General features: G+C 38.5%; 1 protein-coding gene across 14 annotated transcripts; it reads right to left on the reverse strand.

The window, feature by feature from the left end:
* Nucleotides 1-3,561: 3,561 nt before the first annotated feature.
* On the reverse strand, nt 3,562-23,679 carry LOC18430965 (uncharacterized). Of its 14 annotated transcripts, none has more exons than XR_016045643.1 (15): nt 23,436-23,679; nt 23,055-23,223; nt 20,557-20,602; nt 20,361-20,403; nt 15,884-15,946; nt 14,952-15,064; nt 14,702-14,773; nt 14,357-14,487; nt 13,864-13,930; nt 13,688-13,752; nt 10,304-10,408; nt 6,839-6,909; nt 4,321-4,433; nt 4,088-4,147; nt 3,562-3,820 (listed from the first exon to the last, which is right to left on the reverse strand). XR_016045643.1 is itself a non-coding variant. In XM_088853449.1 (15 exons), the coding sequence occupies exons 7-15, from the start codon at nt 14,750-14,752 to the stop codon at nt 3,715-3,717; spliced, it is 774 nt and encodes a 257-aa protein (XP_088709575.1). In that variant the 5' UTR covers nt 14,753-14,773; nt 14,952-15,064; nt 15,884-15,946; nt 20,361-20,403; nt 20,557-20,602; nt 23,055-23,186; nt 23,436-23,679; the 3' UTR covers nt 3,562-3,714. The 14 variants fall into 14 exon arrangements, 8 of the variants coding, with proteins under 8 accessions (XP_088709575.1, XP_088709571.1, XP_088709572.1 ...); XM_088853449.1 differs by having other exon boundaries at nt 6,839-6,914; nt 23,055-23,186; XM_088853445.1 differs by having other exon boundaries at nt 6,839-6,914.
* Between the last annotated feature and the right edge of the window lie 340 nt (nt 23,680-24,019).

Consider the following 24,019-nt stretch of genomic DNA (forward strand, 5'->3'; position numbering starts at 1 on the left):
TGAATGGGTGGAAGGAGAGAGGGCGAAAAGGTCAAAAATAGAGTCCTGGTTTGAAACATATTGACTTGTCCTCTAAATTAAAGGTGCTGAGATTTTTTATCAATTCAAATGGACGGTGTAAAACTCACGTAGACCCACAACTTTGTATTGAAAATACACATCATTATTCTCTTATTTAAAATATTTGTTCCAATCTTCTAATCGGAAGTGTACTTCAAATGGTTTTATTACCATTTTTAACTTGGGATTGCATACTATGAGACCATTTGTCATTATTATAGAGAAGTCATAATCACTCCTAACAAATTTGATGGCTTAACGTGTGTCACAAAGTTCAAAAAATTTAAGTATGCAGAGGATGGTGAAAGTGAGACCGATAAAGCGGTTCTGCCTCCTCTCTTGAGGAGTTTAAAACTGAATTTTGATGAGAGCTAAATGGGCAATCGAAAGCCTTCGAGATAAAGAGGAATTTTGAGAAACTCAAATGAGGATATTATTTTTTGTTATTTGGGCCCGTGTAGAGTGAGAATATCAAAGGAAGCTGAATTAGAAGCACTAGAGCAAGGAGTAAAATTGATTATTCATAAGGGTTTTCAGATCCCTCATACTTTTGAAGAATATTCACTCAATGTTATAACCTGGTGTAATCATGTATCAAGGCCTAAACTGGTGTAATCATGTATCAAGGCCTCAGTGCCTAAAAAAGAAGTGGATGAGTATAATGGATAGTTGTACATCTTTGTAGATATCTTTTCAGCATTATAGGGAGACAAATGACATTGCGGATGGCTTAGCTAAACGAGGAGTGGACAAGCTTGCTTTTCTTGTTTATAATGTACTTGTGTCCTGAGATGTTGTACTTTGAACGATGAATAGAAGTAATTGTCAAAAAAAAAGAAAAAACAATTTTTTTTTTTTTTTTCAAACTTTGACTCTAGTCAATGACATTTAAAATCAACACATTTAAAAGGACTGACATGAATAACTATAACCTCTTTATACTATAAGTAAATGGCTAGTTTGTACACTCTTCCTTTTTACTCTACTTGGGAAACAACTTTTCAGCAGCATATCCGTCTCCACGCCTTTTTGAAGCCTAACCACCGCAAAATAGCACCTCAAATAGAAATAGGGAGAGGAAAAGAACATGGTTTGCGGGAAAAGAAAAATATGTTCTTTTTTAATTAGAAAGTAGTAATAACATGAATACTTCTAAGCAACAATACAAACAGACTGTTGTGATGTTTTCCTATCTTTTAATACAAATGAGGGAGTTCATTCATTCCTAAATCCAAATTGAGTGAGTTCTTTCGATCCTAAATTCAACTGTCATGGCTTTTATCACTAGTCTGAGTGCTCTTATAAAAGGAATATTTTCCCTTGACTCTCTCTTACCTACTTAATCGTGGGATAGTGCAGGGAAAAGGTCAGAACTTGAATCCGTGGGATCATTTGGATTTGCTTACAGTGCTTTGTGTCTGAGAATTCACATGGTTAAGTTCATTTAAGTTTGCTTCTCTAAATGAATCTAAGCTTTGAAAACCCTTTCATAAATGCATCAATAGGCAGGCCTTAGAGCTATAGATGGCATATTCAACCTTTAATGAAAGGAAAAAATAATGCTCAGAACATTGCATAAGCCATGTGCTCATCCTGAAAATCATGTCATTGGCTAGAATAACTTCTCAATATTAGGTGTATAACCGACCTTAATTAATTGGAAAAAAGTTATGATAATGATGGTGATGATGATAAACTTCTCAATACTAAGTGATTGCTTCGATCATTGGTTGAGAACTTGAGATGCCAGGCTAAGGAAATTTCTTGGTACCCAGATATTAAACTATAGGATCCTGACTAGTCACCTTCCTAAGCCTATCCTAAACATAAAACTCAGTGCCACTTAAAATTCCATACCTTAAACCGCTTTAGAGACCATATTAGTACACAATGCACACATACCCATGCTCTATGCATCCTTAGCAGCAACCTATAAATTTAATTAACTTTTAACAAATTTAGTTATGCCAAGACCCTCCTAATTAGCCTTGATCATTAGGAGAACCAGCCCAATTAGGCTAATCTACACTGTAAACCTTCCAAATTAGGTTTAAACCACTTAGAAAAACCTTCCCAATTTGACCTAAACCCTAGGATAATTCTGGCCCTTATTCTGCCCATAGTCACCCATTAAACCCCAAAACTACCCTAAACTCAACATTTCCCTTCAAATTATGAAGAAAATAAAAATAAAATTATTAAAAGGAGATTAAACACCCATAAAACCCCTTAAACCCCCACAACTCTAGGTCCGATTTATAGGCCCTAAGCCTATAATAATCCATTCTAGACCTATTTAGGGTCAAAACCTTGTTCTTTTGGACCCTCGAGCTCGTTTTTCCAGTCTGACTGCATCATGTTTCTTATCATCTTATACCACTACTCCAGGGCTCTTACTGATCTTATCTGAAATTTGCATGAACACCCTTGTGAGGCCCTAAACATGGATTGCTATCATAGTTTGCAGTACTTTCAAACATCTCAAAAACAATTCAAGCCTACAAGCCACTACTCTAGGGCCATTCTGAACACTAAACAACCAAAAAGAATGCAGAAGCACAAACTCCAGCATTCTGAAATCTTTCCAGGGCCAAGAGCGTCTATCATTTGAGCATCAAATGGAGCACAAGGTTCACCATGCAGTCTGTGTCGTTGGTGCTATTTTGACCGGTGTCAGAGGCCCTTGTCTCAGACATCCTGCTCTCAACTTTGCTTGCTTCTTCCCTATATTTTGTTGCGTGCTGCCCACTAAAACACCTCGCACCATGTGCATGAGTGCTCTCTTCCACACAATTAAACACACATAAGCTCATCAATCTGAAATTTTATTCAAATATTTGTAAAACCTCCAAATCGCTGAAGGTCAAGAGAGGCGCCTAGCTCTTAAAGGTGGGACAGTTGAGAGAGCATATCACTAAAGGGATGACCCTTTTGCGTATTTCCTTCCTACAGGGGCACCCATTTGCCAGTAGGATCTCATACCTACCCATAATTGTCCGCTCGGTCCAAACTAAGCTTGGGTAAGAACGTCAACTGCTTTTTCAGTTTTTTCCATCTAGGACACATCCCCCTTTGACTTTGCCCATTGAATCATAGGTCAAAATTTCAACTGTTTCCTTGTGGTGCATGCTTAGCGAGCATACACAATGTCTCATGACCAAGCCTAGGTGGTGCCAGTGCAAAATCCACAGCCTCATCAGTGATGATATGACGACATGGGTAAGGTTATTCATGCTGGTGATATTAGCAGTGATGGAATGCTAAGGTATTATTGGTGGTTGTGGTTTTTCTCTCCTCCCTGATGATGGTCGTGTGGTCATGTTGCTGGCAGTATTGGCAGTCGTGGTGGTCTCTCATCAGCCCCTAAAGGTGGCAGGAGGGTGGTGATGGAGGGAGACTCGGCAGTAGTGGTGGTGGGCTCTCTCTCTCTCTCTCTCTCACATATGCAAATGGATAATTGATGTCGCCATGGTGACTTGGGGACATGAAATACTCAACGAATAAAAAAAATGCCCATCCTTTTCATTCACTAAGAGTGGATGAGGTAATGAGATTGCATAAGACGTGGTAGGGACAAAACCTTCATCAAGTAACCACGTGAGTTTTAAGTGATAGAACTAAATTTATTAAAATACTTGTGAACCGAAACTAGAGTTAGAAGATGAAGTCGCAGAGCTGGGTATTCTTTTCTCTTGGCATTCCTCTGCTGACAAGGTATGCACTGTCGTCTATGTCTGAACTAGGGCAATTCATCCTGTGCCTGTACACAAAAATGAGATCAAACAGAAAATCAAAGAATGGCATTAGGATGGGGGAATTATCCATGAGAGGGGGAATTATCCATGAGAAGGCCAATCTCCTCCGTGTATTAATCCTTTTAAGCAATGGTTAGATAGTTTCCAAGGTCGCATCAAGCTGAAGTAAGGTTCAATCACAGCTGATGGATGGTAGAGAAGAGATTTGTCATGGCATTTATATGATTAAGGCTTTTCATAAAATAATAACTATTAAGAACGTGGTTACTGACCACGTGAAGTGCTCATCACAGCAAATAGAACCCCATATGACCTTGAGTCCAGCTCCGTACCTGCACAGAGCACTGAGTTGTTTACATGTACCCAAGAGGTACTGAGGCCACTCGAGAATGCATATTAAAAATAAGAGTAATTAGACCACTTTATCTTTGCAGAACTGCCATGGTAACTAATACGAGTTTGTCTAGAAAATCAAATATCTCATTTTGCCAAAAGTATTACTTACCAAGTCGCTGTGCACATATTGTAGTACTTGTCAAACGCCTTGTTAAAGCAGTGGTGGCATATTAAGAGTTCCTTAATGTTAGTCACATCACAAGTTGATTTACAGCACTTCACCTGCAAGACAATGTATATGAGTGTTAAAATAGATATAACGATAAACCTAGTACTACCTACTCATGAAAGTACAGGTGGACTTAATTGGATATATAAAGAATTATCATGATATAGAGATCAACATAGTTATCATATTTGGCACACATTCTCATCTTTTTTAATCTCAATGGCCTGCCAATGGTAGCAACACCCAAGAAGTATCATAATTAACTGTTTTACCATTACATTTGAAGATGCCATTTTGGAAATAGTTTATAGAGAGGGGATCCAGCTAGTGCTTAGGAACAGTAGCACCATGAGGAAAATCGTCTATGCCATCGTTTGGGTTTCAAATAGTTTAGTAGCAGTTCTTGTCAACACAAAACGGTTAAGTGACTTGTTTGTTCGCTCACTCCAAACAAAGAATTGGACAGAGGAAGGATGGGGGCTGTAAATAGGTCGGATTCTGATTGAGTCAACCCCAACCTGGACTTGACCTGACAGGACCCAGGTAAGACCTGGACCAAAACTGGGCCCTGCTCTAGCACAGTCGAAGTTGAGATGTAAAAACATTTATTAAATAATTATTATATTATACAAATAAAATATGATATATATTGCTTGTAATATATATATATATATATATATATATATATATATATATATATATATATATATATATATATATATATATATATATATATATGGATGGATAACAGGCTGTTTCCAGTGCAGTTGGGTCAAACCTGACCCATCGGGCCCAATAGCCAGGTCTAGACCAGGACCCAGCTAGGGTAGGCAGGATGACCCAAGCCAGTTACCACACCTAGGAGCGACACACCCAACCTGTCCACCGTTGATACCAGATCACTCTGGAGGTGTTAGGAAAACCCTATGATAACATAGTATACAAACCCATAATATGTAGCCATTTCTCTTCTACAAGAGAACAATATGCTGCATGACGGCTGCTCATTCTATTACCAGAACAAGCTAAGGCTAAACAACCACAATAAAGCAATTAAAATGAGGAGTCCAAGGAAGGCTCAAAAGGGCAAGCTCATACAACGTGTGTCATGGTTGGCATGGTGTCTTAACACAACATGCATAGCTATGGTTTTGGAAGATGTATCAAAGAAAGAGCAATTTTATCCCCTCGCCCACTAACTTTATTACTATATTGATGTCTTTAGGATTATAAGTACATCGGTATTCAGCCAATGATGACTTAATAGTTCTCATGTGCATGGACAGTTTTTGGTGGTCCTTGCGGAGAACCATAGTTGGTGTTCCCCTAGCCCATCCATCCCTACGAAGGACCATAAAGATTTGACTTGGGTTTTTCCAGAAGTTCCACATCTCCCAAATCCACCAACAGTTCAAATGGAAAATCCAGATTCCATATTTGATGGATGGCGGTGGATTTAGAGCATTTATGGAGCTCAAAATCAAAGCTTTCTTGGAGGATACTGATTTTGGAGTGGAGACTGATTTGGAGCTTTTCTAGGTCCCCCACGCATTGAAATTTGTATGAAGGCATACCAACAAACAACTGGTGTTCAACCACTTTATACATCAGTATTGGTTGGGTAGGAGCCAATAAAAGATTCAATTTGAAGCTCCAAATCCCCTAAATCCATTCCCATTCAGATAAATGGTCCACATCAATTTTTGGGGCAGTGAAGGATATGAAGCATTTTAGGAGGTCAAAATCAAATTTTAGGGAGACTATTTTGGAGTGGGGACTGATTTCAAGCATCTCGTATCCCTTACCCCACACAAAAGTGGTGGATGTCATGGCAAAAAATCAGTTTTCATGGTCCCCCAAGAGAGTCCAACACACACACACACAAACATTTTTGCTAGGATCAAACTACATGCACACATACACATAAAAACTGAGCAAATGAAAGGATAGCATAAGCTGCTTATAATATATGTGTGTGTGTGTGTGTGTGTGTGTGTGTGTGCGTGTGAGAGAGAGAGAGAGAGAGAGAGAGAGAGAGAGAGAGAGAGAGAGAGAGAGAGAGAGAGGAAGAGGGAGATCATATCACATTAGAAAGAACAGAATAAAAATAAGAGAAATATATCAAATCCCACGTAAAAGTTGAAATCCCACGTAAAAGTTGAACAATTTAACATTTCAACAAAGATTGTGATTTGAAAAATTCCAAAATGCATAATGATGTGACATCCCATGGGAATGATACTCTATTTGGAATTAGATCAAAAGATAGAGGAGATGCTAAGTAGTTCAAATCTAAGGTTTGAAGTGATAAATTATCCTAAAAATAATATGGATATAAAAGTCATGATTCATTTGAATGTTCATGCAGAATTCTGAGTTTTCATTATCGATAGATGTATGAGTCATAAAATTAGAATCAATGCATCACAAATAAGGAATTATTTTTTTTTTCCCTTACCAAACGCTTGAGCTTAAAGGAGTAAAATTGAGTATGTGATGGGTTTGCATCCATATGTGATTTCAAATGCCCTGCACTAGAAAGAAAATATTAATTTGGACCAGATTCTACTAAGGAAGTTTTGTAATAAATACGTACATAGCACATCTCCTAAACAAACAATATCTCCATCATTAGAAGACAAGTTAACATGAACTCCTTAAAAAAATAAAAAAATGAAAAAATAAAAAAATAAAAAAAAGATAAAGGTAAGCCACCATGGCTATTAATTTGAATCTCTAAGAGAGAGCGTATAAAAGTGTAAAAGTATTATCTATTTGGTCTTAGGTTTTCAATTTCTCTTAGAATTATGTGCTTGCCCACTATAAGGACACAGCCAAACTGGTATAGTTCTCTCTATGCCCAACAGTGTATATGTATGTATCTAAGCGACTACATATATCAATATTTTTAGATTTCCTCTGGCCTCCGAACATAAGAGAAACACTTTCTTCTTGGACCTGCTTAGCCTTCTTCAGCTTGCTTTGATCTACTCTAGCCAAAACTTTCAACTGAGAATATGTTTGTATGCCTTTTTATTCAATTTTTTTATTCAAAAAAGTTCTCTGAAGACCATTCCCTAGAATCGTCAAATGCACTGAAGTGCTTCTCTTCCCTCACCAGAGCCAATATAATGACATTGCCATATAGTATCATGAAATGGCACATGGACTCACTCAAGCTTCTTTAATCTTAAGATCATGGAAGAGGTGAGATATTGTATTGAGAGACCAAAGCCTTATAAGGAGGCCCAAATCCTAGCCACGAAGTGGTAAGTTTTAAATATACCTTGTGAAGGGATATGGATTTTTAGTTTGTTCGTAGATGATAGTTTTGATTGACGAGACCCAAAATGGTGTCAACACAAAGAACTTTTGAGGGATGCCCTAGAATCTAAAGCTTTTAAAATTAGCCGGACTAAGACAGAGTATATGGAATGCAAGTTTAGTAATTATAGGAGTAGAGATGAGGAAATAGTTAAGATTGACGGCAAAGAAACACCAAAAAGAGTGCACTTTAGATATCTTGCGTTGATAATCCAAGAAAATGGAGAGATTGGAGAAGATGTCACGCGTAAAATTAGATCTGGGTGGGTGAAGTGCAAATGTACAACCGGAATTTTATGTGATCGCCACATACCAATGAAGCTGAAGGGAAAGTTCTGTAGGCCAGTTGTGAGACCAGCTTTGCTCTATGGGGAGGAATGTTGGGCGGTCAGAAAACAATATACCCATAAAATGAGTGTAGTGTAGATGAGGATGTTGAAATGGATGAGTGGCAAAACAAGAAGGGATATAATTGGATATGAATACATTTGAAAAATTTTGGGTATGGCACCGATAGGCAATAAGATGAGAGAGAGTAGACTTAGGTGGGTTGGCCATGTGTGGTGTAGACCTAGTACATCACCTGTTAGGAGGTGTGAATTACTGCAAGTGGAAGGCTCAAAATGGGTAAGGGGTAGGCCCAAAAGGACATGGTTGAAAGTAGTGAGAAAAGATATGGGGACCTATGGCCTCACTGAGGGAATGACCCTTAATAGAAAAGAATGATGGATCAAGATTCATGTAGTCGACCCCAATTAGTAGGAAAAAGGTTTTGACAATGATGATAGTATGTGCATTCTTTTGAGAACAAAGAGCGGAGTAGGCCGCCGTATAAAGAGGTGTGACACAAGGACTTCCCAGGAGGTCACCCATCCTAGTGCTACTCTTGCCCAAGCACGCTTAACTTCAAAATTCTAATGGGATCCATTGCATTAGTGCTGGTAAGACCGCATTGTCGTAGTATGTGTATTGAGCATGTGGAATTTGGTTTGCAGTTTGAGGTTTTTGGGAGCATTATGACTGGTAAAGCTCAAGGAGAATCGGAACCAAGTTAGCCTCCAAATTTAATGAGTCATATTTCCCAACATCAAGTAGCATATGTGATTGTATTTATAATTTCTAATTGACTAATGCATCTTATTTCCTTTGAGTGACAGAGAGAAAACTATATGGACTTACTACCGCCCACATAAAAAAAGATCACAATCAGGATCCTAAGTGAAACTTGTTGTGCCACACGATGTGAGAGAAACTAGAGTACATACTAGATGATCCATGCTCCAAGAAGGAACATGTTGAAGACAAAGAGGCTGCACAAGCTGATATATGTCAATTGCAATATGAACTTCAGGAAGAGCTCAGCGATTACAATCAAATTGACCTTGAAAACATTTTCAATTAGGATCTAGCAGATGAATGGTCGGTGGAGTAGGACGAACCAGAAGTCAACAGTAGGACCCTCGAAGAGGAGTTTGCAAATGAGCCAGATGACCGAGAAATCGAGGGGACTTAACCAAGATGGCCTGCAGGAGACACAGGTAGAGGTATTTGAGGGGCAAGAATAAGGATTTGGCCCGAGGTAGTGGGCAACAGAGCCAGAGACAAAGCGAAGGCACTTGGCATCAGAGCCTGGGTGGTGTGTGATGTAGCCAGCAACACAGTCAGGGTACTGGGCAGCAGAGCCCAGGTGGTAAGTGAAACATGCCAGGTGGAGAGGAATAGATTCAGGATGCGAGTAAGAATGAGTGATGGACTAGTCTTGATGACTTTGGCTTAAGGACCAATTTGTCTACGGTGCCAGTCTAGCAAAAAGGGATCATTGGGATAGCGACTGCCCCTTTAATCTCACATCTATTTGGTTGTATTGGATGCCCCTGCCTGACAATGAGATACAGGATCCCCATCTATCTTCACAATGCTCCTTTTGTTACTTAAATAGTTCTTATATATGTTTGTATTGGAGTGCTATCACTGGGATGAGTTTATGTTCGAGAGACATAGAGTACAGACCTATGTATTGTATTCCCTACTCTTCAATGCAAAATCAATGGGCCTATTTTGTCAATATATTCTATGTTTTGCATATTTTCTTCTCTTTTTTAATCTGTATTAGTCATAGATTTTTTTCACTTCTGCTGTTGTGACTTATTTGACTTTATTTTTGAGACTTATCATGAATTTATATGAAATTTCATGAGCCCTGATGTGGACTCGAGCAGGACTCAAGCAAGTGCACTCAAACTCACCCAACTTATTTTGCTTGGGTAAGGGCCAAGTCCCAAGCTCGAGCAGGGTAATGGAACACTGCTATGAACTTATGAGAGGATAATACGAAAAATTACAGACATTGGAAGAGGTTAAAACTGCCGTTTGTACTACATCACTTAACAACTGCATATGCATAATTAGAGTCATTAATTTGAGAAAAGCCAAAATTTTATCAAAATTCTCAATCCATATTCAGACTGTTAGAGGCCTCCGAAGGGAATGAATGGCTATCGCAATATGGCATAATAAACTGCAATATGAAAATACGAAACAAACTATAACATACAAAGAGATAGATAGGATGCATGTTGACAAGATTAGGAAGCCAAACCTGTCACAGAGAATTGTAGAACAATAAAGGCACATTGCCAAGCTAAATGAGCGACGACAGGAATTGCACTTTGCATCTGATGCACTTTGACCAAGGAGATTGCATCTGTCCATAGGAATGGAAATCATGCGACGCTCAAAACTTTAGGCAATATTTCTGCAGAACATAGAACTAACAATTCTACAAAAAAGATAATCATACGATAGGTCAAACCTGTGTTAAAACGTTGGTGCTTGGCTCCACCAAGTTGGCCAGGACTGGCCCAACAAATAATATAGGCCTAGGCAGCCATGTTCCTAGGTGGCGCCTCAATGCCCTTGGCTAAGGGCAGAAAGTGGCAAGCGAGAAAAGGTCTTTTTTCCCCCACAAGGGAAAAGGGTTTTGGGGGGTATTATACCCCAAAACCCGTTATGTACCTTCAGGATAGAGAAAACATCAAAATTTTTTTTTTTTTTTTTTTGAGAGTTTTCTCAAGATTGAAAAATTCAAAGTTTTCAATTCCTTGCAAAATCGAAAATTAATTTATTGGACACTTTTTGGGCTTGGAGTAGTTGCAAAAGAGGAAATTTGATAATCAAAGGTCACATAATTTTTATCAATATTGATTTTATTTTGGAAAGTTTAGTGTATTACAACACTTGAAATAGGGATTGGTGATTTTTGGTGGACATTGGGTTTGATTTCCCTTGTTTTTTTTTCTGTAATTTTTGAAATTGGGTTTTGATTTGCTTTTGTTTCCCTTTTGATTTTTGTTTTTGTGATCTTTTACCAGTTTAACTTGGATTATTTGGCCACGCTCAAGAGTAAGTTTTGGTTTGAGTTTTTTGAAATTTTTCTTTAAGATGAGGAAACCAATCTTAGTAAAAAGTCTCAAACCAAATTGGTTTTTTTATCAACTCTATTAGTTCGTGTAATCCTTAAATAGTTCAAGGATCGAATAGGGCTAATAAAGTGAGTTCTTTCTCTACTTTATTGCCTCTTTTCAATACTCTGGTCATTTCTCTTTAATTTTTGAAATGGGTATATGGCATAGTGACTGTCATTACATAATTGGGTCAAGGAAAACTAGATCTCAATCTCAAAGGAAGAGGTTGAGGAGAATGAAAGAGGAGGATGAAGAAAGAGAAGCTGGCTTAGAGGAGAATAGGGATGAATAGGAATATTTGGAGGAGGGCGATGACTTTGATGATAATGGCATGGCATCATCATCAGATTCAAATGCATCTAATGGTGGTAGGGATGCTGTAGGTAGTGCTGATGAAACTCAATTGCCAATTTGAGTTAATCAGATGTGATGTCATGTTTTGAGTGTAATTGGTTTATCTATTTTGAGTTTTATTGGAAATTTGTTTTTTACTGTTTTATGCATTTTGACTTTCTGTTTTTTGAGGTGTGACTTGTGATTCTTGAGCTGACTCTTGTTGCTAGTGTCTAATGATGATTTCAATGTCAACTATGGACCTATGGCATATTGGCATTTGATAGGTAATGACTATGCAACTTTATATGGATTTTGGGTAACTTTCAACCATATACAGTTTTAGCATTTCAATTTCAAGCAATTTATGATAAATTTGAAATAGCACAACATAATAACACATAGAAAACTTCAATATGTATACATATACATATACATATACATACATACATACATACACACAAACACACATATATAGTTCACCATCAGACTTTTTTAACATGGATCAATCATTATTAGTATCAAGCATCACTCACAAGAATGTCAATATCCTAGAAGATTGTAAAACTAGGAGTAACTTTATCCAAAATGTTGTCGAATGTGTACTCTTAATAGTTATTAATGTATTCCGTTAAACAATAGTTATTAATTTAAATAAAATATAAATATCTACATGTGTTCAGCACGATCATGTACTCCTGTTGCAGCTCAAAATCACTAAACATGAAGAAATATATAGTAATAATGTGGCTCAGGCACTAGTGCAACTCAGTATATATTATCTTATCTGGGCGTGTTGAGAGAGGATTTGGCGTCCATTGTCTTTGTTTGACCAAACCATATATTCAAGACCCCTCACTATATTTGGGCATTTGATTGCCACCCTAACTCCATCTAGAATGGCTTTTGCTTCTACCAAGGTTAAGTCAAAAACCACAGAAGGACCCTAGAACAACATGAGTATGATGCCCAAGGAACCTCTCACAAATACCTGCCTGGTGAGCAACCATCAAAATTAAGTCAACAAACACCACTTGCCGATGTAATCCAGAACATCATCATCTTCAGTCTAATTGACTCAGAGAAAACAACTTGCTTCTAACTAGACATAACGTTGGATATGTGGGGTCTCATAAATTGTTTGGAAGCAGAAGCTCAATACATGATTGATCCACATATGCTTTCTTTCTAGCACCTCACTAGACTTCTACCCTAAAAATGTGATTGTTTCTCTACCTTCCAAATCCCATAATTCCAAGTTAATTTTCTCATTGACACCCTTACCTTCTCTCGACCTTCCAAACCCCATAATTCCAAGTAAAGTTAATTCTTTCACTGGCACCCTTATCTCTCAAAGGTAAGGGTGCCATACATCACCTCAGCAACAAAATAGTCACCATTTGAGTGTTACCCATTGGAATCCAAACAGGTTCATATGCCCAGATGGAAGTATACTACTAGAAATGGAGTGGGAGGTGACATCACTGTTCCTAGTTCTGTAAATGACATATATGAGGATCTCCAGGCATGTAAGCCAGCAAAAACTTGGACACTAGGAAGAGCATAGACTATCCAAATAGTCAAGAAGGTGAGAGTGTCTGCTATTCTGCTTCCAGGACAGAAGGGCACCAATAAAAGGATCTCACTTACATACATCCACCCTGAGTCCTCTCCTAAATCTGGGGCCCCATACAACCCTCCTACCAGTCCTCTAATAGCATGCACTAATAGCAATATCCATTGCTTGAGCAACTCTAAAAAGCTCACAGCACAGTCATATTAGGGGCTCCTCCCCACATCAGATATCTCGCCAAAATTGGAATACAGTCTGCCCCTTTGGCCAAGAACTAGATTCAGTTAGCAAATTCACTTTTAGTACCTGCGTCGCCTTCTACACAGCAGCCAAATTTCAATGGGAAATAGAGGCCTAGCCCCCAACTAACGGCGTATGGCCCATACTAACTCTTAAGGACTTTCCCTGGTCCAATATAATTGACAGAGCAATATGAAGCCCGTTTATAGTACCGTTGCAATCGGTAAAAAAGCATAATCAAAATACAAATGCACAGCCTACACCGTTACATGGAAATTCACCACAAATATTCAAGACTGAGGAACTTCAAGGAGCATTGAATAAGAACAGTAAGTTATAAAAATTGTGTATGAGTAAGAAATCTTTCAAAAACCTCTTGTAAAGAGCATGAAGACCTCTGGAAATAGAACTATGATTTTGATCCATAGCAGCTGATGTCTGCATCAAACAATCAAAGTGCCTCCTAAATAAGATGACAAAATTTTTTATACGCACATTAATATCATCTAAATAAATCATGAATTTATTAACTCTAATGAATATTCAAACCTGAGAGGGAATAGATTTCATCAGCAGACAATCCTCTGCAAGATGCCCAGGTCGTTTACATTTCCAACTATAAGAAGAACAATTGTCTGTGAGTTAAACTGTCCACTAAGGAAATTAGAAATGAAGCAAATTTCGGTAAATATGACATTTAATCATTACTTTAATATAGAGTATAATTGCGCTCATCACTAGCATATTAACCAAATATTAAGAAATATTTTCACAACTTAGTGAAATTTCTTGCCGGAAAACATGGGATTACATGTCCACACTAGATATTGCTCCATTTTGAATATTTCTAGATGAAAAAACACATCTGACATCATAACAGCGAAACCAATGATTCTTAAATAATCAGTCTTATTATATAGCAAAGAAATCTCTAATTACATTACAAACAATACATAACATCATCTATAACCTAACCACAAAGCGACAATGTGTTGTCTTCATACAAATGCACCATACGAATAAGATATTTCAGCTTGATTACCACTCATAAGCACATAGGCTGGACCGTTTTTTCGTCCATCTATTCCTTCCAAAATCCCATATACCCTCTTTGAAGTCTGGCAGCTCCGACGCATCTGTGGGTCTTGTTGAAGTTAAACATCCAATGGACATCTGCAAGAAATCAAGTGAGACATCTTAAGCACAAAACATCAATCTATAAGAGCCATCTGTTCTTTCAGCAACCAATAAGTTAAAACAACATATTCAAATCTCATCTTCAAACAACAATTCCTTATAAATTGCGAATAAACTGTATATAGGAGCATGATGTTGTTTAACAATGCCAACGCTGAAAACAAAGAGCTGAAAAACAACTAGCACACACCTCAGTTCCAACTTTACATTGCAGTTCCAGCAGTTCAGCTTTGCATTCCATGCTGCAGATGTCATTGTCAGTCTGCATGAACAAATGGTTACTAGCCATTCATGAAAACAAGACAGAATGCAAACCAAGAGTGCAAGGAAACAAGTAAGTTCAAGGGAATTTTAAAATGTAAAAGCAGTAATGAATCATTAAAATTATTGAAAAAGCAAAGACCAGTAAGGAAATCCATATGTCATGGTAAACTTCATACCTGATTGCAAATGTATTCTCCATATCTGCCACAAACTACACATGCAGGCTCCCCGGGAACTGGAAATCGTTGTTCTCCTCTTTTCTTTATACTATTACACTTGTCAACTTGAGCTGCTAGACACAAATCATTTACTGCATAAGAAATCTCAGTTACCATCACCAGAATTTTAATTGTTGAAAAGTTCACATCTTACCAGCACACAACATGCAAAGGAATTCTTTTCTACATCGCACGCTGATTGCTGACATCAAACAATGATATAAACAATGGAAGTTGGCCATTGAACATTTTTCAAATGCTCACAGTTACATTTCCAGATGAAGACACAGGATAAGACATTTCTGAACTGACATGCTTTACTCCTAGTTTTTCATCATCAGGGAGAGATTCAAAAGAAGCAGTTCTGAATTCCTCATTCAGACTCCAGAAGAGCTGATTTCTAATGCAAGTCATGGGTCTGTTAACTTTTATAAGATAGTTCAATGTTGAGAGCCATAAGCTTCACATAAAACACACTCCTTCGCTCTTAGTTGGAACTCAGCCGCTCTTAGTTGGAACTCAGAAGCAATACCTCTGATGTGTTGGTCTAAGATGAAATCCAGTGAACCTTTTATATCATTATTTTATTCTGGTTTCTCATTAATTGTTTATTTACTTCTTGTCCTAAATCATATACTCGAGAAAAATAAATAAAACTGGTGAAAGTATGCTACTCAGGTCCCTGAAGATGCAGAAGTTCAACAATTTTTGGAGGGAAAGTTTGAAAATAAGTGGATTAAAGTAGAAGCATCATTCACCCATGACCCCAAATACCATTGTGTGCTGTTCATTTGGTCCTGAAGGAAATCTTGTGATGTCTAGAAAGATAATGATGACTGATGAAGACATAACAGAGGAGGCAAGAAAGCAGTTTTGTCCAAATCATGTACCACAACAGGAAATTCTCAGGCTGCTGTAGTTCCCCAGAAGATGCCTTATGGATGTTTTTATTTCTGTAAGTTCAAAACTATATCAATGAGAGAGCTCAACATATGGAAAGAGCTAAAGAAAAAATCATGCAAATGTCGTAACAAATATGGCATCTCCATTATATGGACCATATTTGCCACTCACAGGTAGGGAAAATGGGATGACATCGCCAAGTTGATACCTACAGAAAAAGTATCAACCCATAAAAATCAAGGACTTTGTGAAACACTTTATAATGGATCTGATTGGTGAAGAGGTCAGGGAGAACATTACAAAGTTTCTTGAAAAATAGCAAGCGCAGACAACCTATTTAGAAATATATAGATGCATATGAAAGGGAAATGTAGAAAAACAATGTCAATATCTGCAGGAAGCATTGACAGGGTGACACAAGGAGCAATTTTCACATCTTATTAGAAATCTGTTAGCATACTGCTGTTAATTCTCTACATATATCCCTTACAAATATAGTTTCAAAAATTTAGTTTCAAAAAGTGCTAGGCGGGTCCAGGCTGCCCAGCGCCTAGACAGGTGCCCAGAACCTGAGCGGCTCAATTGAATCTAAATAAGGATTCTGGCATTCTGCAGTTATGTCAGTATCGGTTATATGTATTGCAATACATAATTCAAATTATACTACATATTATTTAGCAATTAGCACACACTCCATAAGCATAACCATAATCCATAAGTCGGTTACTCCATATCCAATTAAAACTTAAAATTTTCCAACCAACCAAATTATCAAACCAAGTTATCAAATAGTATCACACCAGTACTGCAGTACACCATCATGAGGAAGAAAACAATCTAGTTTGAGTAACTTTGAGTAACCCTTCGATCGTAAAAAATTCACCACAATCTAGTTTTTTGGGGGCTTTCTCTCCCTAAATTTGGCTCAAAAACCTAAAACCCTAATTTTTGGCCCCTAAAAATAAAAAAAAAGACGAAAAATGCCCTCACTTAATGGTTTTTCCACGCCTGGGCGGGTTCTGTACCGCCTAGGTGGCCACCCAGGGATCAACCACTCAGATTGGCCACCTAGGCCTGGGCGATGTTCCCAGGCTTTTTGGACCGCCTAGGCACTGGGCGGTCCACTTTTTGAATCACTACTTACGAATGCCAATCCTGAATCTTTTACCCAAGAAATACGGCACAAAAACCAAAAAGGGACACAAGAATTGCCGTAGGGAGTGCTTGCTGCCATGTTCTGCACAAAACCTGGAAAAATCAGCAAAGATTGCACCTGAATTTTGCCTAAAATCGCTTTCAAGGACTTCTTACACCCCATACAATCTCCTTGGATAGATGGCTACTACATACTATTCCACTTCCTATGTCTCTATTTTGGGTGAGTTTCAAAGTAGGGCCGGCAATGGGCTGCCCAGACTGGCCTGGCCCTGAAAACTTAGGGTCTGAGCTACAAAATGTAGCCCGAGGGCCAGTCCGGACCAAATCTGGACCAGGGTACAATAGGGCCAGTCTGGCCTGACCTCTTTATGTTTTCCTTTTTTTTTTTTGAAGGGTAGACCCCGGCCTAGGCATGGCCAGGGTGGGTCCTGGGCCAGCCATCTTCAGCCTGGTTTAGGGCAGGGCGAACTCGAAACGACCCTATACGGACTAGGGCCAGCCAATGCCCCAGTTCAGGCCCATTGCCAGCCCTATCTCAGGGGCTAGTAGTTGCAGATTGTAAGACCTCTTACTCTCTCTACTTGGATCACTCAGACAAGGAGGCGGAAGAAAACTGAGGCCACTTTCTTTCAGTCATACATCTATGGGCCAAATCTGTCCAAAATCTTCCTTTTCGAACATGTGTCACATGAGCCCCATGGCTAGTGGGATCCACATGGTCCTCTTTTGGTCCCCCATATGGCACACAAGCTGCCACATATTGGGCCTACTTGTATCCCACAGAAACCCATTATAGGCCCTCTAAATCTTTACAAAGTGAGATACTATTTTTTTCCAGAAAAGTCAAATTTTTTTTCCAAAAATACCTTGCCCTAAAAAACAAATTTACTAGACAAATTTGAGGTGATTAATTTGAGAAAATAAAACCGATTTTTCTTTTCTCAAAAACCCTTAAAGCCATAAGATAAAGAGCAGGAAATTTGTCCTTGCAATGGAACAAGATCCTCAACTAGACATTCCATAAGCAGCCCTATGACCACACCCAAGGTGTCAAAGGAGTCCTCTCTCAGGCACATACATGCTTATGGATAAGCCAAACCCAAAAATCTCAAGGATCACACAAACAGGAAGCTACCAGTAGCACCACATGCTCTGTAGAATTCCATATTGAGGCTTTCGGGCACTTGTCCCTGCAAGGCAACAACTTAAAAACACGAGTGTCTAGGTTTCCTCCTGACAAACAGACAAAAGTGTCTTGGTTTCGTCTTATCCGGCTTCTCAGGAGAGACCTTGGTTCCTCCTGAATCAGCATCCACCACAGTGCTATGCCAACCTCAACATGGCACACAAAGCGCTATGTGGCTGATTGCATCATAGGGAATAATCCTATTCAGTCTCAGGTGCAGATCCACTCGATCTAGCCAAAGCCTAGTCACATGCTAAGGGGAGAGTGACAGAGCCCACTATGTCCTAGATAGAGTCAACTCCAACGAGCTCTAAAGGCCTCTCTCATTCAAGTAGAACTCTACTCTAATGGACTCTTTCACCCATGTAGAGTACACTCATATGGCCTCTTTCATCCATAGACTCTTTGCACATGGTCCCTTTCATCCATGGAGCCCAGTCTTTCATTCATGGAGGCCAGTACTGATGGTCACTCTGATGGTTTCTTTCAGCGTGCCATGACTCGCCCGAGTCCCCTCAGACACAGAGTAACTCGGCCTTGCCTTATAGGCAAGGCCAAGTTTCCCCGAGTTGGGTGTACAACTCGGGGATAAAATTTTTTTTACCAAAAATCTAAAAACAAATTAAAATTGTTGGATTGTTTTATAATCTTTTTGTATATGATTGGATGTATTTGGCAAAGATTGGTGAATATATTTTGCCGTAATCACAACTTTTATATTCCCCCTTTTGTTTGAAATTTTAAAAAATGTCCCAAACTGCAAATCGGTTTTTTTTTTAAATCCATTTCTTCAGTACATTGTTAAGCTTATTTTGAATTTTCAATGTTTTTTTACATTTCTATTTACTTTTACTACAAGATTTTATTTTTTAATATCTTTTCTATCTTTTTTATTCTTTTGGGCCAAAAGGCCCTATGCAGGACGTAGTTGAGTAACTCGCCTCGGCCAGGGGACAAGTCCCCTGGCCAAGGCAAGTCCTGGCACACTAGTTTCTTTGACCCAAGTTCAGCCCAATATAATAGTCTCTACTCTGGAAGTACAGAAACATAGGTTCTCAAATGCAGGAATAAGATTTTCTTTCCTATAAGATTCAACGCTTCAGGACAACTAAACAGAAAGGATCCAAAGGATAAACAACAACTCTTCATCCACTAGGTCTGCCCAAAAAACGCTATTGCGATTCCATTATTCAAAAGTAGCACCCAACTTCGCCAGGGACTTCCTATCTAAAAGAATCAAACAAGATGGAGTAAATGGAACTAATAGAACCAGGTCAATACCAGCCATATCCAGAGCCAATGCCCGGACGAACTACTTGATAAAACTACAGGACTCATTACACACTTGAAAGGGGAGTACCAATTCTCCTAAGGGGAATGGCACCAAGGGCTAGTTGCCCTTGGCCTTGGCATCCTGAAGGATAAACTCTTTTCTCAAAAGGAAAAATCTGATGACTTTGGTAAAGGCCGTCAGAGCTCTATTCTTCCATGTGAACCTAAAAAATACAACAATACCATCAATGCCCTAACTTGCAGATTTGGAGACAAGACTACTCCAGTATGAGGGCGTAAATCTAGATGATACCATCAACAGAACTGCCAAAATTTATGTTTGTGAAGCAGTTTAAATCATTGATTAAAAACTCAGACTTGAGCATGGAATGGAAAAGGGCCCAAGCCCAAGTCTGCCGGTTTGACTCTGCCAAGACTCAACAAGAACCATCTGTTAAAAAATAATATCTCAACCTCAGGAAAGGCGAGACTTGGCTAGGTTCCTTAGAGTTTTCAACAGGTCCCAGCACCCTATTGAGACCGAGTAACTCAAGCTAGTCCAAGCCAGGCTTGCCAAGTTTTGAAACACTGGTTTAAGAGATACACATGGCTCGTAATTAGTAAACAGTTACAAAACTACACATGCAACTAAGGAAATATGATAAATACATTAAGAAGGAAAAAAGATAAGAGAACAATGAAGAAAATTCTACCACAATTTACCACCGCAATAGAACCATAAAGCAAATTCTAGCTCAATTGTCACCAAAATGAATCAGCTTTCTCGCCCGCAACAACTGTCAATCGATAAAGATAGTAAAGAACAAATGATCTCATCATTCACATACCTTCATCTTTTATGTGACATTCATTCTCATAATGGAGAGCGCCCTGCAAATGGACAAGAAGGAATCTAGGATTAACATTTGAACACATGGCTATGTATTTTGTAAAACTGAAATATCTAACAACTTAGAACAAAAAAATGCACAAATCTACAAAATAATTTAACAAAAACAAATGAGGAATAGAGATGGTTTATACACTAGTAAGTAAATCTTGGTATATCTGGGATGAACCAACTTCTTTCCTGCATATGATAAAAAATGCAAGATAGCGTCAGATCCTCCAAAGAAGCATCACATCCACATCTAGAGGCTAGAAGTAATATTCTCCTTAGAAAAGCATGGTGCATATTCTAGAGTATTATTATGGATATCTTCATTCAAGGATATAGCTCAGAATACTTCAATGACCATAAGATGGACATAGAATTAAAAGAAGAATAAAGCTGTAACCATCAGATATCACAGAAAATCAATGTAGTTTGAACATGAAGGGCTCAGTCCAAAACACTATAAATAAAGATTAAAAACATGGAAACATTTAAAGGCTTTTGGTTCTACATGTTTAGACTAAGCTTTCTAGTAACAGAACTTAGAAGATGTATCCTCGACATCAATAAAAAAATATGTTCATCTTGCCATGTGTAAATCAAAAAGCTATTATAGTGAGGTATGTCAAAGTGAAAGTTTGTAAAAACGTTAGGTAGCAAAAATGCATCCTAAGGAGGATGCTCTCAAAATGCAAAGGTCTAGTCTGGTGGATCCTTCTTTGGCCATGGACTCTGTGCAAGAAATTCTCTATCCACGATTACCCTAAGGTAACTTGTAAGCAATGGAAAAAGTGATATATCTCGTCAAAAATATGTTCTGATCTCCAAAGGCAAAAGCATGAATTGTTGGCCCAGCTTATAACATTTTTTATCCTCCTTCAATCAAAGGGTTAACACCAAATTTCTGTCGAATACTTTGAGGCTGAAATCAAAGCCAGGGCTTCTGCATATATTGCGTCCTCTACTCTTATAGGGCCTGGATATGTTGATATAGTTTGCCCCAATTGATTCCTGTATATGCCCCCAGTGCCTGCCATGTGTGGATATCCGAAGAACTACCACTAAAAAATTGAGTTTAATATCTCCTATATCAGGTGGAATCCAATGCAAAGAGCATGTTATCATATGTGGGATTGAGCAAATAATTTCCCTCAATGTTGGTTAAGCACTATCAAAGAGTAGGAGGTGAATTCTTTGCAGTTTTGTGCCCAGAAAGATAATAGATGCTTTGGTGCAGCCTATCAAAAAGTAAATCTATTTCTCTCCAACCAAATGGCCCAAATGCACGCCAATATTGAGGATCTCCAAAGCAGAAGGCTGGCGGTTGGAAAGGGGGGAAAGAAATGAGAAGAAAATAACTGAGTGGTTGATGCATGCATGAACCAGGGCCAATCAGATAGGTTAAGGGTGAAGGACCAGATTCAGGAGGCTGTTTTACAATGAATAAAAAGTGGTTGATGGTCACCTCCTCAGCGTTGCACATGACGCATAGATTTGGTACTCAGATTCCTATCCTCTGAATATGTTCCAGAGTTAGTGCATCGTTGAAATCACTAAACAATTGAAGGTCTGCATCTAAAGTGGACCACGGTCAAACAGGCCTTGGAGGCTGTGACAGGGCCCGGGGCAGGGGGATCGTAAATGTAATAACATGCCCCTAGTTGCCAAGCATATCTTAGTTAGAATTATCAGTTTCATCTAAAACATAATTGGAAAAGATACAAAAACAGAAGGTCGAAATTGATGAGATCCATTAATACAAACACAGCCCAGTTCTCTCAAATCTCAACATCTCATACCATTTAGTTTTTCTGAGCCAAATTGTTTCAGGATGCTGGCCAATCACCAAAGCCCACAAGACATGGCCGATCAACCATAAAATAGCTCATGTGAGTCACCTAACTTACCGAATCGAGTGCCCAAGCAATTTGCTTAGAATTCTGAAGATATCAGCAATAGTCTAGGATAGTTTGATGACCTTGTCGAAGTTTACGCATCGCATACCACTGAGTCAACTCAAGGAAATCAAGAATTATCATCTTCATTTTTGATAATCCAAAATTTAATAGAAGTGCAAAATTTCATTATCTGTGGACTATGGGATAATACAGACTGCATATGAGGTTGGAAAGAATATGAACTAAACCAGCTGTCTGCACTTACCCAGCTTCCCAGTTATACAACTCAAATTCCTCGTTAATTTGTTCAGGATTGCCGTTGCTTAAAATGGGTCGTCTTACTGTCCTACACAAGGTTATCTCAACGTGTCTATAATCACCCTCTGATTTCTCGTAACCTATAATTAACTGAGGAAACTCACAGATGCTATCCTTACTACCCATTTTATCATCTGGTAACACTCTAATAAGGTCCAAGATCTCTCTTTTGTGACCAAAAGAACCAATTACTTTAGCATTGAGCCTTAGAAATGTCATGGGAAAAGTTGTGGGTATTGGGAGTTGTAGCAATAAATGGCTTCAAAGAACCACAAAACAAAACCAAAGACATGCACAACCACTACTACGATGATTAGAGGCATTTTTGAAGACAACTAACTACAGACTATGAATATAATAAAACTGTCCAAATTGCATCTTAAAAACACCTCAAAGCTATCGAATGGTTCAATTTAAAAACTGGTACTTGCCTTCGCTTTTCTATGAAAGCCTGGTGGGTGAATGCCTCAGTATCTTCTTCTTTTTCAATCGCTTTCTCCTGCTTTCTCTTTTTTTTAGGGCAATTAGCGCCCTTCACCTCAATACTGTCATCATCACTAGCACTGGTAGCAAAGACATTCCCAGTTGCAACGTTGTATGCTAAAATCCCAGAAATTTTAAGGTGTAATATTGGATGATATGATCAGAAATTCAAAGTGGGTATTCACATTCTTACAAAAAAAAAAAAGTGGGTTTTCACATTTGTACAGATTCAGGGGAAACAAAGAAGGATACTGCAACTAGTGATTCCCAGAAATTCAATAGAAAAGGAAAGTAAGGGGAGGGTGATTTTGTTGAAGGGTTGCTCTTACCTCTGAGGTTTTGGATCACGGATGAGAGAGATAATTCCTTATTGTATGAGAAGGAAGGGTTCTTGTAAAAGTTGGACCTTGTCCCCATTTCTCTCTTCAACTGCGATTCTCTCTCAGACAATTATGTGAATGAGACTTACCCTCCCTATGACGTTTCGTTTCTCTCTCTCTTTCTGTGAAACCCTATAATTGTAGTAAGCCTTTCGCCCTTCGGGCCTGCAATCCTCACTTCTAACTCCTCGTTGGAAAGCTTTTCCGTCGTGCAACTTTATATCTCTCTCATGCGAAGGCTATCGGGACCAAATGTCGTCCTTACTTCAAAGAACAACAGTATCAAGGAATTAGTGGGAAAGAATTTAGCACGATTGATGCGCGTAAACAACCCTATCATTCCTCCATCTCTCATACCTCAATCCAAATTATAATTCAAGCCTGTTTAAAAAGCGGATCGGTGCCCCGGAACGGGCACACAAGAACCCATTCGGATCCATAAATTGACGTTTCGGATATAAAATCAGCACAATCAATTGGATTCGGCTTTAAAAATTTTTAAAATTTATTATATTGTCTTTTTTAGAAATTCA

The sequence above is a fragment of the Amborella trichopoda genome, chromosome 12, assembly GCF_054954075.1.
Source record: "Amborella trichopoda isolate Santa Cruz 75 chromosome 12, AtrichopodaSantaCruz75HAP2 v2.0, whole genome shotgun sequence".
NCBI classification, from domain to species: Eukaryota; Viridiplantae; Streptophyta; class Magnoliopsida; order Amborellales; family Amborellaceae; genus Amborella; species Amborella trichopoda.